The sequence below is a fragment of the Typopeltis vanoorti genome, chromosome 8 (genome assembly GCF_054136105.1).
Source record: "Typopeltis vanoorti isolate ZY-2024b chromosome 8, IOZ_Tvanoo_1.0, whole genome shotgun sequence".
NCBI lineage: Eukaryota > Metazoa > Arthropoda > Arachnida > Uropygi > Thelyphonidae > Typopeltis > Typopeltis vanoorti.
Genome location: NC_143556.1, coordinates 147,647,161 through 147,666,635, shown reverse-complemented (window position 1 = coordinate 147,666,635; position 19,475 = coordinate 147,647,161). Strand labels below are relative to the sequence as shown.

The following is a 19,475-nucleotide window of genomic DNA, read 5'->3' as shown; positions in this document are numbered from 1 at the left end:
GATTCAAGAGGGGGATAGAAACACAAGATGATAAAGATGTTAAGTAATCTGGATTGACACCCCTAGCAACTACAGAAGAAATGGTTGACTCAGATGACATAACAAAACTAGAAAATAAAGGATTGATGTCATCACTACCCAAGATTGTGACTGGCAGGTGAGAATTAACTGTAGCATCAGAAACTGATAATACACTGTTATACACACATTCACCTGAATTGATGAAAGGGCTGTCATCTACTCAAGATTGTAACTGGCAGGTGAGAATTAACTGTAGCATCAGAAACTGACAATACACTGTTATGCACACATTCACCTGAATTGATGAAAGGATTGTTGTCATCACTACCCAAGATTGTGACTGGCATCTTATATTGAATACTTTAAACCTGAAAAGTCTGGACTTGCAGAACATGCCATCTTCACTAGACATAGAGTTCATTGGAGAAAGACAAGAGTTCTTCACAAGTCGGTTCCTCATGGAACGCCTTTATAAAGAAACATGTGAAACTCTGCTTCATTCTCCTAACTTAAACAGATCCGACGGCTTAAGTCTGTCCCCTTTATGGGAGATAGTACTTTACAAATCAGCTAATCTTTTCCTAACTTTTTATTGTATTGGTTTTTTTTTTTTTAGGAAATTTATTGACCTTTTAAGTTATCTTACACTAGCTGCTTAGGTGGCGCTTTTTGGAATTATCAGTTATTGTTTAATTTGAGATTAACATGTACTGAAGATGCCTGTGACACACAGGCGAAAATTATACTATTAAATAATCTTTGTACACGAGTTTTTTCCGTTATTAATTTTGTATCGATGTGTTTGTGTTTATGTCACAAGTTGGTTTTACTATGTAAAACCAACTTGTGACATAAAAATAGTGGAGTGGAACAACATATCAGAGCTTCTGGTGGTGTGGCCATTTTAATTGAAAATAAATGGAAAAATAGAATATGAAAGTACAATTTTGTAAATGATCAAATTATAAAGGACATTCTGAACAATTTTATGAGGAACTACAAAAACAGTTAAATAAATGTAATACAAATAACTATATATTAATAGCAAGAGATCTTAATGCCATAATAATCCACTCCCAAATGTCTTAGGAAAATATGGCAAATTTGCATGAATAACAATATTCAAGAACTATTAGACTTGCATACTTTTAATAATTTAAAAATAACCAATACTTTTTAAAATATATATATATATATATTAAAGATATCAAGCTATTTTAAACCATTTCCCAAGTAAGCAAACGGACAAGTAAGTCAAGTTTGCGCATGCAAGTAGTGCAAGTCTTAGGCAACCCGTGGTAAAGGTGGAATAAGCTCTGATCACTATTCTTAATATTTACCCTTAACGCAAAGCACATCTCCTTGAGATGTATGATGCTACGCATTAAAGACAAGGGGCCACTACCCAGACCGGTTTCGACCTTTATTGAGGTCTCATCAGTGGGAGTCAGGCCTTTAATGCATACCATCATACATCTCCTCGAGATGTGCTTTGTATTAAGGGTAAATATTAAGAATAGTAATCAGAGCTTATTCCACCTTTACGATGAGTTGCCTAAGACTTGCAGGCACAAACTTGACTTACTTGTCTTTTTGCTTACTTGGGAAATGGATTAAAATCAGGTTTAAAATAGCTTGGGATCTTTAACGTATATTATACACAAGGTAAAAAACTTTCTACATATATATACACTTTAGAATGGAAGAGGAACAAGATCTATAATTGATTATATCATTGCTAATCAGAAATTAGCTTCACGTGTGAGAGATGTACATGTTTACAGAGGAAGTAAAATTTTTTCAAATCATTATTTAGCAGTCTCTAAAATAGACATACTAGAAAAATGGAGAAAGTAAGAAAACACAAGTTAAAATACTTGTTAGGTAATAATAATCAAGAGAAATCACAATGCTTTTTTGATGTAATACTGATTTGATGTTTTTATGTTCTGTTATCTTGTAATAGATATACTTTGTATATGTATTACAAGACAAATAGAAGGGTCCATCAATCACGATTAACAAATTACCTAAAAAAAGCCCAAATCAGTGAAGATATAGAAGAAGAATGGAAAACTTTAATAAAGTATCCATAAAACTGCCTCTGAAGTCCTTGGAAAGAAAAATAAAACATTAAAAATCTGGAACACAGATATAGAGAATGCAATAAAAGAAAAACAAATGGAATACAAATCACTCCTTCAAAAACATAGAAAAACAAAAGAAAGATAGCTAAAAACATAGTACAGAAAACCCACCAGGGTTCTTGGGATAGATTCATTAATAAAATAGAAGATATACATGGAAGACAAGACATAGCCTACAAAATATAAGGAATTGTGGGAAGGGTTATTAATAATAATGCAGATGTGGTAGTTCTTCAATAAAATGGAGAAATGGGCAAATTAATGGGAGGCTGCACACTCTATTGGAGGAACTGTACTGGGGGGAGGCAAGGGATCTGAAAGTGATGATTGATAGAAACCCGAAATTCAGGGAACATATTACAAAAGTGGTGTTATAAAGCTAACCCAAAAGTTAGCTTTATAACCACTGTCCTTCTCAGTATTGCTGCAATACTGAGAAGGACATTGACTAGTAGAGATGCAAGTTGCCATTCCATTGTATAAAGCCCTATTACGTCTGGACTACTGCGCTCAAATTTGGTAAGGACCACCATGGAGTCACAAGATTCATTGTGGGAGGCCAACCCTAGAAAATCCCATTCCTTGACCTCATTCACCATTTTTCTCAAATTTTCTCATATTTTTCTCAAAATAACCTATACAAGAATTGGAGGAAAAAGTAAGAAACCACCAAATCAGTTTTTTTTTTTTCCTTCTGTCAGGATTGATGCAACAGAACCATAAAGATAAGATGCAAAAGAGGTGGAAGCAGAATTTGAGAAGTTAATAAAAAAAAAAAAAAAAACGATTGCCCGTTTGGATATGATAGAAATTTCCTGCTTTTTTGAACTTTTAAAATCAGTTCTGGATTGTTGATAATTTGCTTTCAACTATTTCAAGCTTTATTATATTATTATATAGTAAAGAAAGATGGAATTTATGATGATAGCTACTTGCAATATGCTTGAGTCCTCTTATAGAGCACTGGCATGCATCTTGGAGAACCAAGGCTTAGATAAGAATGAGAATGCAAAGTGAAATAGAAATTTTGTTTTCATAGCAATAAAATTATTTCAGTAATGCATTAAGTGCAAATGTTTGGATAAGAATAATTCAACCAATGAAATAAAGCACAGAAATTATGAAACCATCCTGCTTGGCATTTCTATGATACCAGACAACATGAATCAAATGCATGCATGGAAAAAGAAATTAGATTATGGTCTGAATTGCTTAAAAGACAAACAACTTCCACATTATACTCAGAGGGATCCATAGTGGGAAAGAGAGTATTTGGAGAGTGGCTAGGTTATCTGTGAACAAAGGGCAAGTGAAAGTGTACTTTGAACATGCTGCAAAATTATGCAATCCTTCAGAAATCTCTTCCATCATGAATAGAGCACTAGAACATAGTGACCTTGAAGATCACCATGTTTTGATCTCTCAAGATTTCTTTTTGTGGAGTACATAAAGAATTTCACATACTAAATGCAAATGAAGTATGTGGCTGAGCTGTGTTGGCAAATTATGAAAATGTGTTGGTAAGATATATTGGAAGAAAACATTCAGTTGTTTGCTGATGATGCCAAATTAGAGTAATAGTTAATCAAGATGTGGAGAGCTTGCAGGATGATTTAAATATGCTGTCAGTATGGGGAAAAAGATAATGGGTGTCAGATTAATGTGGAGAAATGCACAGTTATGCATTTTGGGATAAACCGTTTACAAGCTGCATACCACATTGATGGTACAGTACTCCAGGAAATAGAAGCTAGAGATTTAGAGGTGATGGTAGACAGAGAGTTGAAGTTTAGAGGATATATTGCTAAGGTAGCTCACGAGATTACTTGGCTGTTGAAGAACACATTACTACCAAGTAGAGAAAAGGAGGTTATTCCTTCTATAAGGCCTTGATATGTCCACATCTGGATTACTGTACTCAAAGTCTGGTCTCCTTAGTTTCTTGGGGATGGGATTCAGAAGTGAGTGGTCTGTGGAATGTTCTTTATAAGGATAGATTGAGGGGGGGGGGGTGGACTGCAAAAGTTGATTGATAGGTTGAAAAGTGGGGATATGATAGAAATATTTAAGTTACTTAAAGGGAAGGGAAATGTTTCAGCACACTTGCCTAGAGGGTGTGCAGAACAAGAGGTCATCCCTGGAAGTTGAGTAAAAGCATGGTTAGTAAACATGTGAGGAGGACTGAATTTTCACTTGGAGAGTCATGAATGAATGGAATGGGTTGCCAGTATCAGTTGTAAGCACTCTGTTAATGGATTCAAGGAAAGGTAAGAGAGTGTCGATAGTTTGAGTCTCCTGCAATGAGTCTTCGGACTCCATGGAGATTCCTGTACAATAATAATAAAAAATGATTTATGCTTTTGATTCTCTGATATAAGATGTGCTACAAAGTAAGTGAGAAGAGAAAGAACCATTCTGTTCGCCAACTAGAAGTGCACAGATGAAGATGCACTGAAGTTTGTTGGAGAGTGTCTGTAGCTATGACTGAAAACGTGAACAATTCATTTAAAAATAATTTAATTTACTGTTAATTTATGAAATACAATTTTGTTATTTGTAGTAGTTATGCAGGAAATGGCACATTTCTGTAAATACATTTTAAATTATGCAGACGAGATTGGTATATTATACAGAGAAATATCAGGTGCAAATTTGATTGTTGTTTTCTCTTTTGTCCTCAACATGTTTTCAATGTAACTTTTTGTCATTTGTAGTCAGTTCAATGCTGGACTCTCAGTGGCTCACCCTGCTGAATCAGAGAGAGAGAGAGAGTGAATATTACGTGGAGAAGAATAAGACAGAAAAGAAACTAGACTGGATGTTTTTTTTTATGTTGTGCCCATACACAAGAGGTTGGTTGATCAACCTATAGTACATTAGTACCGTGTATGAGTAGTGGGTTGGGAAAGGAGGAACTTGTTTACATTTGATTTAAATGACTGTAAATTGTATTCCTTGGGAAACACAGCAGGTGGAAGACTGTTCCAAAGTGCAGCAGTTGGGGATGGAGTACTGAGTGCAGGAATTAGTGATATTATTTCAGATGAGCATTTCCCATTCTACAAATATTTCAATGGGAAATATTTGTAGAATATACATACTGCAGAAATCGTACATCTGTGTGAAAGTGGTGGGAGAGAGTTAGTAAGAGATGGGTCATTAATAAGTCTAATTGCTCTCCTCTGTATTGATTCAAGCATTTTGAGAGAGCTTTTTAGGGGCCCCATATATGGGAGCAGTATTCAATAACTGGGTGGATTTGTGTAATGTTAACAGCTGTTCAGGGGTGAAGTAACGTCTTGAGTGGAAGAGAAATCCCAGTTTTTTTGAAGCTGAGGATGCAATGGTTGTGATGTGTTTATGCCAGCAGAAGTTTGATGTGAGGGTAATTCCTAGAAGAGAAATCTCAAACTGTCTAGAAATTTGAGTATCATCAAAAAGGATACTGGGTTTTATTAGCACTGAAATTGATGTGGTTATCTGAAACCCACTGTAGGATGGCTTGGAGATCGGAATTGAGGGTGGTGTTGGTTAATGTTCTGAAGGGTAAGGTTTATCAAATGCAAGCGAGGAACGTAGTGTGTTGTTGTCTGCAAAACTGTGTATTGGAGGTCAATTGAAGTGGGTCATTGATATAGCAGGAAAAGGGTTGGTGAGAGGACAGAATCTTGTGGAACACCAGCCAGCATTAATTGAATGGTGAGAGGATAGGGAGCCATTCACCATCACACACAGTGTGCATCCAGACAGAAAGCTGGCAATTTAACTACAGAAGTCCTGTGTCAGACCGAATGATGGTAGTTTGCTTAGTAAGCCTTTGTGCCAGACCCTGTCAAAAGCTTTGGAGATATCAAGTGCAACCACTTGAGATTTGCCAAACTTCTGCATGGCATTTGTCCAGAGATGGGTGACATATGTCAGCAGATCGCCCGTTGATCGGCAGCGGAATCCATACTGGCGGTCATTTATTAGATGAGTGTAGGAGTTGGGAATTGATGATTTTTTCCATTACTTTTGACAGGACTGAGGTAAGCGAGATAGGGTGGTTTGGACAGCAGTGACTTGTCACCCATCTTGGGAATGGGCTGAATATATGCCAATTTCCAGTTTGTGGGATAGAAGATTCCACTGGAGTAAGAGAGTATATATAGGTGACATAGAATAGGAGTCAGTTCTGGTGCGCAAACTTTTAGGACAATCGAGGAATGCTATCAAGACCAAGAGACTATTTTGTGTCTAATTTGGACAGTATTTTTCTGATCTCATCCTGGCAAAAGGATATAGGGGGCATTGTATGTTGGATGTCTGGAGGACATTTACCATTGTCAGTTATGCATGCATTGGAAGCAAAGTGTGAAAAAGCCACAGAAAAAGCCAGAAGATTGGCTTTTTCTGTGAGTGATGATGCAATAGAGCCATCTGGGTATGATAAGGGCAGGAATAGTGTTGGGCAGAAGATACGGCCAGTTGCTTTGTCGAAAGACCAAAAGGCTCGGCTGCTAGTTTCCTGCTTTTTGCTCTTTCGAACTCTGTTTTGGAAGCATTTATTTTTTTATTATTATTTTTTTTTGCATCTATTTCAGGCTTCGGTATAAGCTTTAAAGGAGGATGAGGTTCTCGATTTCAGCCAGTTGTGGTATGTCTAGTGTTTCATCTGTACAGCCTTTGCACATCTTTTGGAGAACCAAGATTTTGTTAGGGAATGGCAGTTCAGAGTACTGTGTGGAATGTATGTTTCCATGCCAGCGAGGATTACTTTGGTAATAAGTTTGGATTGGAAGGCCGGAAGCAACAGTCCAACCATGGGAATGTGGCATAGAAGTTGCGGAGGATGTTCTACTTGGCACTGTTATAATGCCAAACTACTCTTGTATGGGAGTGTCTGTGTAAGCGTTGTTGCATGGGGGGTAGGAGATGATCACTAGATTGTGGTCAGAATCTAGGGGGCTCACTACTTTCACTGTGTATTTGGAGGAGCGATTGGTGAGGAAATCTAGCGTGTTTGGGGAGTGGTTATTTGGTATTCTGGTTGGTATCTGAACAAGTTATGTAAGGTCATTAATGATGGCAAATGTTTCAGCATCTCTGCCTGCAAGATCTGTACACCTGGAGGAGGAAAGCCAGCTAGTGTTATGGACTAGATTGTGGTCAGAATTGCCCAGGAAATTCACTACTTTCACTATGTATTTGGAGGGGTGATTGATGAGAAAGAGATCTAAGGGTGTTTGGTATTCTGGTTGTCATCTGCACAAGTTGTGTAAGGTCATTAATGATGGCAAATGTTTCAGCATCTCTGCCTGCAAGATCTGTGCAACTGGAGGAGGAAAGCCAGCTAGTGTTGTGGACATTAAATTTTCTTAGGAGGATAATTTCACTGTTGGGAAAGTGGGATTGGAGAAAGTCAGTTCTTAAGAAGAGGAAATTAAACAGCTCAGAGTGGTTGGTTGTGTTGGGGGAGAGATAGAGACAGCAAATAAATTTGACTGAGTGTGGAAGGGATATTTTCAACCAAAGAAGGTCAAAGTTGGGTGGTCTCTGGCAAGGTATGTCAAAGCGGATGTATGCGCAGACACCACCCTTGGAACGAAAGTTGTTCAAGAGTGAGTAGTTTGGAAGGTTGAGATAAATAATGCTGGGAGGAGGCAAGATTTGAGTTTCTGTCAGAAAGAGTAGGTGGGATTTGATAGACTTAAGGTGGTAGTGGACACTATTAAGGTTGGAGTTTAGGCCACGGATGTTGGATATGTAGAGTTTTGTGAGTCACATGTTTGACCGCAAGGGTCTTGCACATTTCCTATGCAGTGCATGCATACTGGTCTCCATGGTGGCATCACTTGGTTTTTGCACCAGTTTATCTTGTCTGGAGTCGATGATCCAACTATTGTCACCATTTCGACGTTTTTCTTCGAGTTATCTTCGAAGCTGGCGTCTTTGTTCTCTTTGTGCATATGATAAATCTAGTCGAGCACATACGTGAGATTGGGGGCAGGTGTCTTTGAACTTGTTGTTGATTGCTGTTATTAGTTTTGATGTGCTTGGCGTGTCGCAAGTCACTTTTACTATTCTTAAAATATTCTTAGAATTGATATTGCATTCTTCAGCTAGTTTGTTGATGTCCGCTTTTAATGATTTTCCATCAGAAAGTTCAAAACGACAGCGTTGAATTTTTTGTTTTTGGTCTCCATCAAGTCGTTTACCATTGATGCAATTAGATCACGGAGTTCTTCTGCGGGCAAAGTTGAGCTTGCGTTACGCTGGTCGTCAGTTTGTTCGAGCTTAGCTTCCACTTCACGTATTTGAGGTAAAAGTTTCGTTTAAAGTACTGATGTGCTGTTTGAGGTTTTTGACATGTCTACTACTAGAAGTTGTTTTACTGAAGGGAGGAACAGCGAACAGAAGAACGGCTGGTTAACTTCGATAAGTAGCTTTTGTGCAGATACATCTATTTTGGTGCAGGAAGCATGCATGGCCCTGTGCTGGCGAGACACAGGGTGCTCGTTCGCTTTTGTTGCAGTCATCTTTGCTACGTACGGTAGACATAGTGAGCGCTTACACGTGGCTGATTTAGAATTAGAAAGATAGCTGATTTAATGCACTATAAGTACTTACAAGTTTGTAGAAGTATTCCACTCCTCAACAAGTACCCACTGTTAAGGTTTCCAGTTGATGATTAATTTTGATGAAAAACACTCACAATAATGATAAAATGGGGAGCACAAGTTTAGAGTGATTTGCTATCAAGTTAATCTATCTAGTTTTTCATCTTGCAGTAATAGTCCCTATTTCAGTGTGATTTATTAATCTGGCTTTAATCATAAATCACCAGCAGAAATATATTTCTGCTGGTGACATCATGCGTGATCTTCTCTCCCCACTCTTTGAACCATCAATGCTTTGAATTATGGAAATTTTGTTACTATTGTTCAAGTTTCTATAATAAAACTTTCTCTGTGTAACTAAAGGTAATTTTAACAGAAGACAAAAAAATAAAAAATAAAATCACAAATATAAAATATTTATCATTGCAAATCAATGTAAAATCTTCTTTTTTTTTATTATTTTCTCTTTTGCTGAAAGAAATACAGTGACATTTTTAAAACACAAATACAGTTAAATGAAACATTAACTTTACATGGATGATCAGCCTACACTATGTGGATTCCTGGTGAAGCAATCCCAACAAAAATATTATGCTTGCGCTTTTATGAAGTAGCGATATTTGTTCTAGTGTTTTTAATTCATAGTCTGCAGTATTTTTTATCTAGTGAAATATTTCAAAAATAAGCAAATCTAAATAATAAATACAACTAATGCACATGACTTTAAAAGTATAAAACATTCTTATTCTATGCAATAGGTTGGACCCCAAGGAGGAAAAAAAAATATAATATATATATATATAAAAAAGAAACACTCATATATTACAATGTCGCAGATGAATTATCCAGCAGCATAAAATTATTTAAAATAGTGTTTAAAAGTCATAATATTTACACATGAGTTATATAACACAGAGTATAATTTCATACAACAATGTTTCACAGCTGCAATTAAATGAGTGAAACTAATCTTTCAAATTAAAATATTAAGTAAATTATTATACAGTCTGGTTTCTGACCAGTGCTTATGTATATATATATATATATAATATATAAAACAAACAATAAATACTAATATTGACTAATAGACTGACTATCTGTTAAAATGTCTTTAGTTCTTTTCATCATTAAAATAATACAGGATTTTAATTTAGACAAGCAAATGTTTGTTATTAGTGTCAATAAAGAAAAGAAAGATACTATGCTAATGTCACTATATTGTTAATTATGTTACATAAATAACATTGCTTAGTCATTGTTATTCACTCTTAATTTAATTTTCATTTTATATGGAATCCAAGGAAACATATCTTAATACATATTATTTCACTACAGTTATAAATTTCGATAATGGCAAGGCCTAAAACTTGTAAAGCAACCACCCATGTAAGGAAACAGTTTATTTATGGAGAGGATAAAAGGCAATTTATTTCAATAAGACAAAACTGTAGAATCATCTTCATAATTTACACTTCAATATTTTTTTAATGCCACTCCCACCTCAGAAAGGTTTAAAGCTATATCACATTAGTACCACTGGTTTGTGTTTGTGCATGTGTGTGTGAGGATTCTGGAGCTCAGTTGGTATAGATGAAGCCTTTGGTCAGAAAGATCTTGGGTGTCAGTTTATGTGGTTTGATTTCCGTCTATGATGCAAGGAATCTTTTATCAAGTATTTTTGACTAAAGGTGAGTTAACCAGTCTCATATAGAGGTGGAGAATTTTTTCCCAGAAACTCAGGTTTTTCATCTCTTAAAACAGGCAAACAAACATGTGGCCACACCTATCTACAGACATAGAATACTTCAGGGAATGATTATAGTCTGCTCTGGGCCCATGGCTAGTAAGAAATAACTATTGACCAATACATCTTGGAACCAAATGACGGCACTGGTATCCTGGATGCTCCCATATGCTAACAACCACCACCATCAGTGGACTAAAGATGTTTTGTATTTTTATTTCTTTTGACACATTCCCAAATTCCAACTCTAGAGACCAAGTATGGAATGTTTTTGCACACCATTTCAAGTTTCCAATAATCAGGGCAGTGGTTGCACACTAGGTGATGAAATTCCCATCATCAACTATGAAGAGTAGATAGAATAACCACTCTGATAACCAAGCTGGCAAAAGCAATTAATTCAGTTCTCTTTATTTGATAAAATGAATAAGAAGACAAAAATGGTTATATTATATAATGACAAAACTGATTAAAAATGCACCTGAATATTAAAATTTTTATGAAAATAATGCTTAATTTAACAAGATTATAAAGTCATCCTAAAAGCCATGAAAAATAAAAATATCTTGCTGTGATTTAAATTATTTGAAATATTCCAATTTAACCAGTGTGTGTGTGTCTATATATATATATGGTGCTTTTTCAATTACTTGATATTCAAATGAAAGAACCTTCAATTAACCAACAGTCTTGAAGGGCTTAATTTGTCAACTGCCTTATGATATAGCAGTTATGTAGCTATCATCAGTTACTAAATAGACACACATAAAACCATAGTAATAGTTTTTTTAATATGTAAATATTTCGACCTAAGTGTCTTACGACATTGTCAGTACAGTTGGGAACAATACTAGTCCCAACTGTACTGACGATGTCCTAAGACACTTAGGTTGAAATATTTACGTATTAAAAAACCTATTACTGTGGTTTTACGTGTGTTTATTTAGTCATGAATTCTCCACAGGTTTCTTTATATAATCAAGTCTAAATATCATCAGTTATCGGAGCAGCAAATTGTTCTCCACTGTGATTAAGTAATTGAGGGATTATACTGTACCCATAATGAAATATTCTGATATTCCAAAAAAAGCATCATAAGGATCTGTTGGTAATTTGGAACATGACAATGCTAATTACTTCCATATATCCCCCCCCTTCCCCTGCCCCACAACCAAAAAAAAAAAAAACTTTTTAGTCTGTCATAGCCAGTTCGAATGAGCCAATTATGAAATGTATAAGAATTTTGCAAGTCAGCTGTTAAACCGACAGTGACTATGGAGTGGCATACACTTTAATTCACAATGGCTAGTGGCATTTGGCAATAAGCTTGTATATAGTGACATAGAAAATTCAATAAGATAAGGCAGTTCATTTTATATACATAGTCTGGTATCTGCTAATTGTGTATATTTTCTGGCTGGTTTATCTAGGTGGGATGAAATTTGACACACTAACCCATTCATTGATTGCATAATTGAGAGATCACTATATCTAAATCTGACTGCTTTATAGCAAAATGCTCAATGCTTATTTGCTTCATTGTTTTTCTGTAACATTTTAAATGTTCACAAATATTAATCCTTCAATTTTCATAAAAGTAGAAGTTTTATCCATCTCTAAGGAGTTTATATTTTACTTTCCTCTTTTTTTGTGCTGGACTGAAAATGAAATGTGCCAAAATATTTTACTTACTTATCATATTTTCTTATGCTTTGTGACCTGTTTCAGTGAGGTATTTGTGTCATTTCATTTAGAGATTTGTTATTATAACTGGTCTTAATGCTTGTAATTACATTTCCAATTGTTGCAGCAGTTAATTTTTAACACATTTTTAAATTTAAGATATTAAAAAAAAATTAAACACATATTACTTACTGTTCATGGTTTGTAAAGAAAAGTGAGTTAATTATTTGATTATAACCTTTTTATTTATGTGTAAGCAAATAATGCCTTTTACAAGATTTAGATTTTGCCATTCTTAATCTTTATAATGATAGTTTAAGAAAAACTAAATAAAATGAATAATGTTATATCATAAACTATAGCAAAAGTAGTAGTATGTTGAAAATTGTTAATTTATTGTTAAAGAGACAAACTCATATTTGTTTGTCTCTTTAATAACAGCTGTCTACAGCACTCTTACCCTGAGAGCCATGAACCATACTGGGGTTCCAGTTAGCTACAATGATTTGTGCATAACCCATTTTTACAATGCAAATCTAAAAGTGGGACGGCTACAAGTGCATGGTATTTTGTTACAAATTTTTCTTTAGAATCACAATGACTAAATACTTTAATTTATGAAACACTGCATATAAATAATATGAAAGGGAGCACAAGTAGAAACTGTATTTACTCAAGTCACTTGTGAAACTATTTAAACCTCACACAGTGGTAGAATGCAACTTTAATTTGTTAAAGGCTAGCATTGTATATTATGTAATCAGTTCCAGTTTAATAATACAGTAAAAAACAAAATAAGGCAATAAAATAAAAACTATTTCAATGATATCAATATTCTTTCATTGTTGGATGAATAGTATTCCAGCAAATGAGTTAAGACTTATGGAGATATTAGGCACTTGCTGATATAAATAGTTATTAACAGTAATAGATGCTTATATTAGGATCTTCATTGGTTATTAAACATGGCAGGAAGTCAATTAAATACAAGTTACAGTAAAAAATATTCTCTCCCTCTCTCTTTTTTTTTTTTTCTATTGACTAGGAACGAAGCAATTTGCTTGAATCTCCTTTAAATATTAATATATATATATATATATATATATATATATATTTTTTTTTTTAATTTGATTTTAAACTCTTAATGGAATAGGGGTTACATACAGAAATCACAGTCCTAACAGAGGTGATGTCAACTGATTTTATTACAGTATGCAGCATGCTGAGTCCTCCTACTGTAACTCATCCAATTTATATAGTCACTTACGTGGTTCAGTATGACTCCACTGTCTTATGGTCATTAACTGTTCATAATTAACTGGAACTGCACTGGAGGACAGTGCACTTGAGCATTTACAATAGCTGTCAGAGGATTCAGACTGAGTAATAAAGCTCATGCTTTTCCATCAGTAGACCACTAGTTTGAATCATGTGTTTATAAAAAGTATATGGCAGGAAAGTTCACTATGTTTTCCCCATCCCAGTTTTCCCTATTTAAAAAAAAGAATGCTGTTGAAATTCTTACCTATACTTCAACAAGTAATAAAGAGAATAGTGAATGAGCTAATTTCTTTCAAAGATTATCTGAACAACTTGCATTCCAATAAAAAATCAACTCTTGAACTAGAACAACACAAAAAATTACCATTCCTTGATATCCTTGTTGAAGTAAATGAAGAAGAAAAAAGGTTATCCTTTTCTGTATATACAGAAAACCTACCACAACGGGAAGGTTTTTAAATGCTGCTTCACACCACCATCCATTGCAAAAGATAGGCATAACATAATTAAAACTTAAGAGACAGGGCATACAATATATCAAGCACATCAATTAAAAGGAATGAAGAATTGCACCCAAGACAATCAGAAAAATTCTTAATACATCTCCTGCAACTCCCTTATTTAAAAAAGATTTCAAGAATGTAATTACATTGTCATACATCAAGAATGGCAAAGACAAAGTGGCTGCGTTGCTCTGTGAGTACAACATAAAAGTGGCTTTTTTACCATTACAACAAGCAAAGATTTCTACATCCAACAAAACCTCCACATCACCCCATGATAAAACCAGGTGTCTATGAGATTCATCACTCTTGTGGCATTTATTATGTAGGCCAGACAGGAAAGTTGGGAGAGATCCGCATGTCTGAACACGTAAAAGACATCGAAAAAAAAGAAAAAAGAGAGCATAAATCAGGCTTGGCATTCCGCACAACTACTACTGGCCATCAAGTACTTTGGCAACAAACAAAAATGTCATATGTTGACCGTAACCATTTTACAAGAAAATTCAAAGAAGCCATGCAAATGCTTAGGATCCCTACACAATGCAATAAAAATAAACCTTAATTTTACATCAAGCATGGTCTGCTTTCATCAAAAATTTAACTGTCATGGACCTAGAATATAACATGCATAATATCACAGAATGTGACAGCAACAACTAGCAATGTTCCAACACACATACAGTAATGAATTTACCATTTGTATTCTGGTTTATCAATTATATGTTACAGTTGTGAAGTTATTAAAAGCATGTAATATGTGTAATTAATTATTAATAGGCTTTTGTTGTGTAAAACTTTTCAGTACCAGAATCCCCTGATGATGTAAGTCTTATTAATAACAAAATGTGTCGGGTTTTAATTGTTTATTTTTATTAAACTCTTTAATTACATAATAATGTGGTATCAATACCAAAAACCTTCCCACAAAAACTTACATTTGCATCAGAAATAAAGAGTTTTACTACTTTGAACAGCACTCCAGTTAGTTAGATGACTTTACAAAATAGTCAACTTCTGTGGTGACATAAAGTAGTGCTAATCAATGATAATGAATGAATCCCTCAATATGTTTATGCAACACAGGGATGTGTTGTATAAACATTCGTGTCATATGTATTCATTGGGAGGGACTGGAGAAATTGTCACGTGCTTTCTGTTTATATATCAGGTACACACACCCACACCATATGTCACGGTTTCAGTATTACTGAATTAAGATAATTAGCACATTTGGATGGTTTTATTAAATTAATCAAGGATGAAATTAGTTACGCATAAATTTTACGGATTTCAATTGGTGGTGCAATAAACTATTCAAGAATGGAGTGAATTATAAGATAACATATATCACCATGAATCAATTTCCCTAAAGGAACAGAAAACGTAGGAGCAGGAGCAAATTTCTCTGCACCACAGTACACACAGAAATATATATGCTAAGATGATTCATCTGAGCATTGCACTTGAAGCACACAAAACATTTAGTTGGGATGGTAATCCTCTTTTCTTATTTTTGAAATCAGCCAGCTAGACACTACTGATTAATTAAAAAAAAGAGTAATAAACCTCAATAGCATATTCATGATGTTTTGTACATAATGTTTTTTTTGATGGCTAAATTAACGAGGAGCAGTAAGAAGTGAACATGTAGCCCATCTTCAAATCAAGTGTATACACACAACCATAATAACATCAACAAATTATTTAATGATATACACAAAAGTTTTGACTAACCTGCTCTGTGGATTCTTCCCAAAACCAAAACTACATCCAGTATGGAGTATCACTTATCTGATCTTGTATAACATGAGGTCAGCATGATAAAGATCCTACAGAAGGACTCATGTACAGAAGTTTCTTTAAACATGAACATTTGTTTACGATTGTTATATTGCCCTTACTTGAAGTTTTTTTATTTTTATTTTTTTAAGGATAAATCAGTTATCGCTATTTTGGTTTATCTATTGCCCCTAGCACCAGCTTTCAATGATTGGTCAACTGTTAAACATCCTATCTTGTTTGAATTATCTGCTTTTACATTGAAAATGGACTGGAAGATGTGAGATCTTTCATGTTATAATTAAATAACTTGTTATACTGTATTATGTGTATTGATTTAATGTTTGTCATGTTTCTGTTGAAAGGTAGCCTTCAGTTTAACACTGACATTCAATAAAAAGAATAAAAACTGAGTGTTGTTATGACTGAATGCCTGTTTTTTCTTATTTCTATAATTACAAAATCATAGTCTTGCTAAAACAGTTCAAGTATACACACACACACAGTTTACAGACCAAAAATACTACTAGTGGCAGTAGATGATAGATTTTGCTGTAAATGGAGGAATAAGTAGTGTAGATGGGATTGTGTGGAGTGGATCGCCCTCTAGCAATGAGTCCTTGGAAGTGTCGCACAATAAATAAGTCTTACTTGTTCAAAAAATCCAATAATAAATATTTTAATACCATTTTAATTTAAATAACAAATTTTTTCTTTTTAACCACTTTGCATATCTAATGTATGCCTCATATTTAGTTTGTTCTTGAATTGAGAAATTATATATAGCAAGTATTAGAATTGAGCTCTCATGTTTATATTAGCACATCAACAATACTGTTAATAAATATACCAGGAAGTGCATAGTACTTCACAATTACTGAATATGAAATTGACAGATGCAATTTTTAAAACTAACTTTATAAATAAGATATTTTTTTTTTGTTTTATAATTTCACTTGCTGAAATGAATTTGATTAAAATAAATCTATAAAAAAGTGAAGACCATATAATCAATTTCTTTTATGAAAGCTTCTATTTCTCTTAATACAGCATTCTCACTTGCAAACATTTTTGTTGGCATTAGTAAATACATCCAAAGTAATATATATCTATATATTTTTTTATTTTTTACAAAACAAATACAGGAACTTCATTTGCTTGAGTATATCAAAGAGTTTTTGAATAACTAGGAAATATATATCTATAAACATTAATAAAGTTGCATTCTGCCATTAATATTATATATATTTATATATATATATGTATATATATGTAACAGCTTTCACGATAATTTACCTTCATTTGTATATTGGTAAGAAACAATTTTAAATATTCATAGAAAAGATCTGGTGCTTTTTTTTTAATGATAAAAATGACATTTATAAAAATTTCAAGCACAATGTGATTGATTTACAAAGTGCACATCAAAGCTTCATTTCCCATATTATCACATGTGCATCATTACTAGATTTCATGTTTTTATCCTTTTCTGATTTTCGCCAGTTTACATAACTACAACCACCTGTCAGCATTAGCACAGTTTTTTGAGAGCAGTCAAATGGTGAGGTGCATAAAGCTTTATAAGCTGTACGGCTTAATGTCACTTGATTATCTGAAGGTGGTTCAGCTTGCACCTGTTTGACTGATTCTACTTCTGAATGAGATTCTGGGGAAGCAATACTACTGTTTGCAGATGCAATAGAGGCAGTGGTTAGAGTTGAGTCATATGCTGCTGAAGAATCTGAGTCCTCTGACACTGCCATAGCTGAGAGATCCCAAGAACGTGGACGACCACTCTTTTGCTGAAGCCTAGAAAATTGAAAACATCATGTAACATAGTACAATGTTGAAAGTTTCATCCTTTATCCAAGTGTGAGCAAACAAAGTTTGCACCAGAAAATATCTTCAGGACTGGGGTAAGGTAGTAAAACACCAGGCAACTCGTAGCAAAGGTGGCCAAGCTACCATCACTCCTATCTCGGTATTTCCCATAATGCAAAATATATCTCTTTGCAGATATGTAAAATGTTATGAATTAAGGGAAGGGCCACTACCCAGACTAGTTTCGACCTTTACTGAGGTCTCTTCAGTGGGAGCCAGGTCCAGAAGTGGAGATACCAGGCAGAAGCAATGGCGAGGTCATCTTTACCTATAGGAATTGCCAAAAGGTATGCCATCTTTTTATTAAATTACTCTGGATTTAGAGGAAGATGTTGAAAGTTTATTTTTCACTTGGTTAGGCTATCATAAATTTAGTTTAATCCTTTATCCAAGTGAGAGCAAACAAAGTTTGCGCCTGAAAATATTTTCAGGACTGGGGTAAGGTAGTATAACACCAGGCAACTCATAGCAAAGGTGGACCAAGCTAACATCACTCCTATCTCAGTATCTCCCATAATGCAAAACACACATCTCCTTGCAGATATGTATAATGTTATGCATTAAGGGAAGGGCCACTACCCAGACTAGTTTCGACCTTTATTGAGGTCTCTTCAGTGGGAGCCAGGTTCAGAAGTGGAGATACCAGGCAGAAGCAATGGCGAGGTCATCTTTACCTATAGGTTGTTGTACTACCTTACCCCAGTCCTGAAGATATTTTCAGGCACAAACTTTGTTTGCTCACACTTGGATAAAGGATTAAATATTAAATTTATTATAGTCTAACCAAGTGAAAAATAAACTTTCAACATCTTTCTCTAAATCCAGAGTAATTTAATAAAAAGGTGGCATACCTTTTGGCAATTCCAATAGGTAAAGATGACCTCGCCATTGCTTCTGCCTGGTATCTCCACTTCTGAACCTGGCTCCCACTGAAGAGACCTCAATAAAGGTCGAAACTAGTCTGGGTAGTGGCCCTTCCCTTAATGCATAACATTATACATATCTGCAAGGAGATGTGTGTTTTGCATTATGGGAGATACTGAGATAGGAGTGATGTTAGCTTGGTCCACCTTTGCTATGAGTTGCCTGGTGTTATACTACCTTACCCCAGTCCTGAAAATATTTTCAGGCGCAAACTTTGTTTGCTCACACTTGGATAAAGGATTAAACTAAATTTATTATAACAATTTTGTTATTATATGTAAACATTACAATGTTTACATATAATAACAAAATTATTACATGTAGACATTTTCTTACTCTTTGGGTATGTGTTTTATATACACTACCATTTAGCAAGAATTTTGAAGCAAATTATATTTTTGTACTGAAGTATAAAAATACAGCTTGTATGTTTTCATGAATAATGAAAAAATTAGTTTTATTTGTTTGTTAGAATTAAAAAAACATTAAATTAGAAGAAACCAAATAGTTTTCCACAGATTACTTGTGGCTTCTTCAGGGAAAAAATACAAATATATCATGGGAAGGCAAAATTGTTGTAGCATAAACAATTGAAAACATGCAGAGATAGTGAAGGTAAATTGTATCAATCAGCTGAAAAGTTGGAGTATGAAGCAATATAATTAAAGACTTTCATATGCCACTTAGGATAAGTGGATCAGTTCTTAATTCTTGTTGAGTGAGTCATGTGAACAAATGATTGTGGTGGATTATTTTATCTGATGAAAGAGAAAGTCTTCTATATAAGGCATGGAGATCGTGGCATTGTTTGGATGAAGAAGTGCATGGGAAGAGTGATCCTGATCTTTCTTCCCCGTGATGTGAACAGTGCTGAGATATTCTTTTTTTTTTTTTTTTTTTTCATCTTTCC

The 19,475-nt window shown here is 34.4% G+C and overlaps 1 protein-coding gene across 3 annotated transcripts in view; it reads right to left on the bottom strand.

Annotated features, from left to right (window-relative positions):
• LOC150104415 (rho guanine nucleotide exchange factor 10-like) overlaps positions 1 to 19,475 on the bottom strand; it is a 172,413-nt gene that overhangs the window by 14,186 nt on the left and 138,752 nt on the right. For 2 of the 3 annotated variants that reach the window (XM_090396362.1, XM_090396363.1), the window contains exon 7: positions 9,184 to 17,569. The exons of the other annotated variant lie outside the window; for it this stretch is intronic. In XM_090396362.1, the coding sequence (XP_090252488.1) occupies positions 17,185 to 17,569 (385 nt within the window). In that variant the 3' untranslated portion in view covers positions 9,184 to 17,184. Of the gene's footprint in view, positions 1 to 9,183; positions 17,570 to 19,475 lie in introns of those variants that run through there. 3 annotated transcript variants of the gene reach the window in all.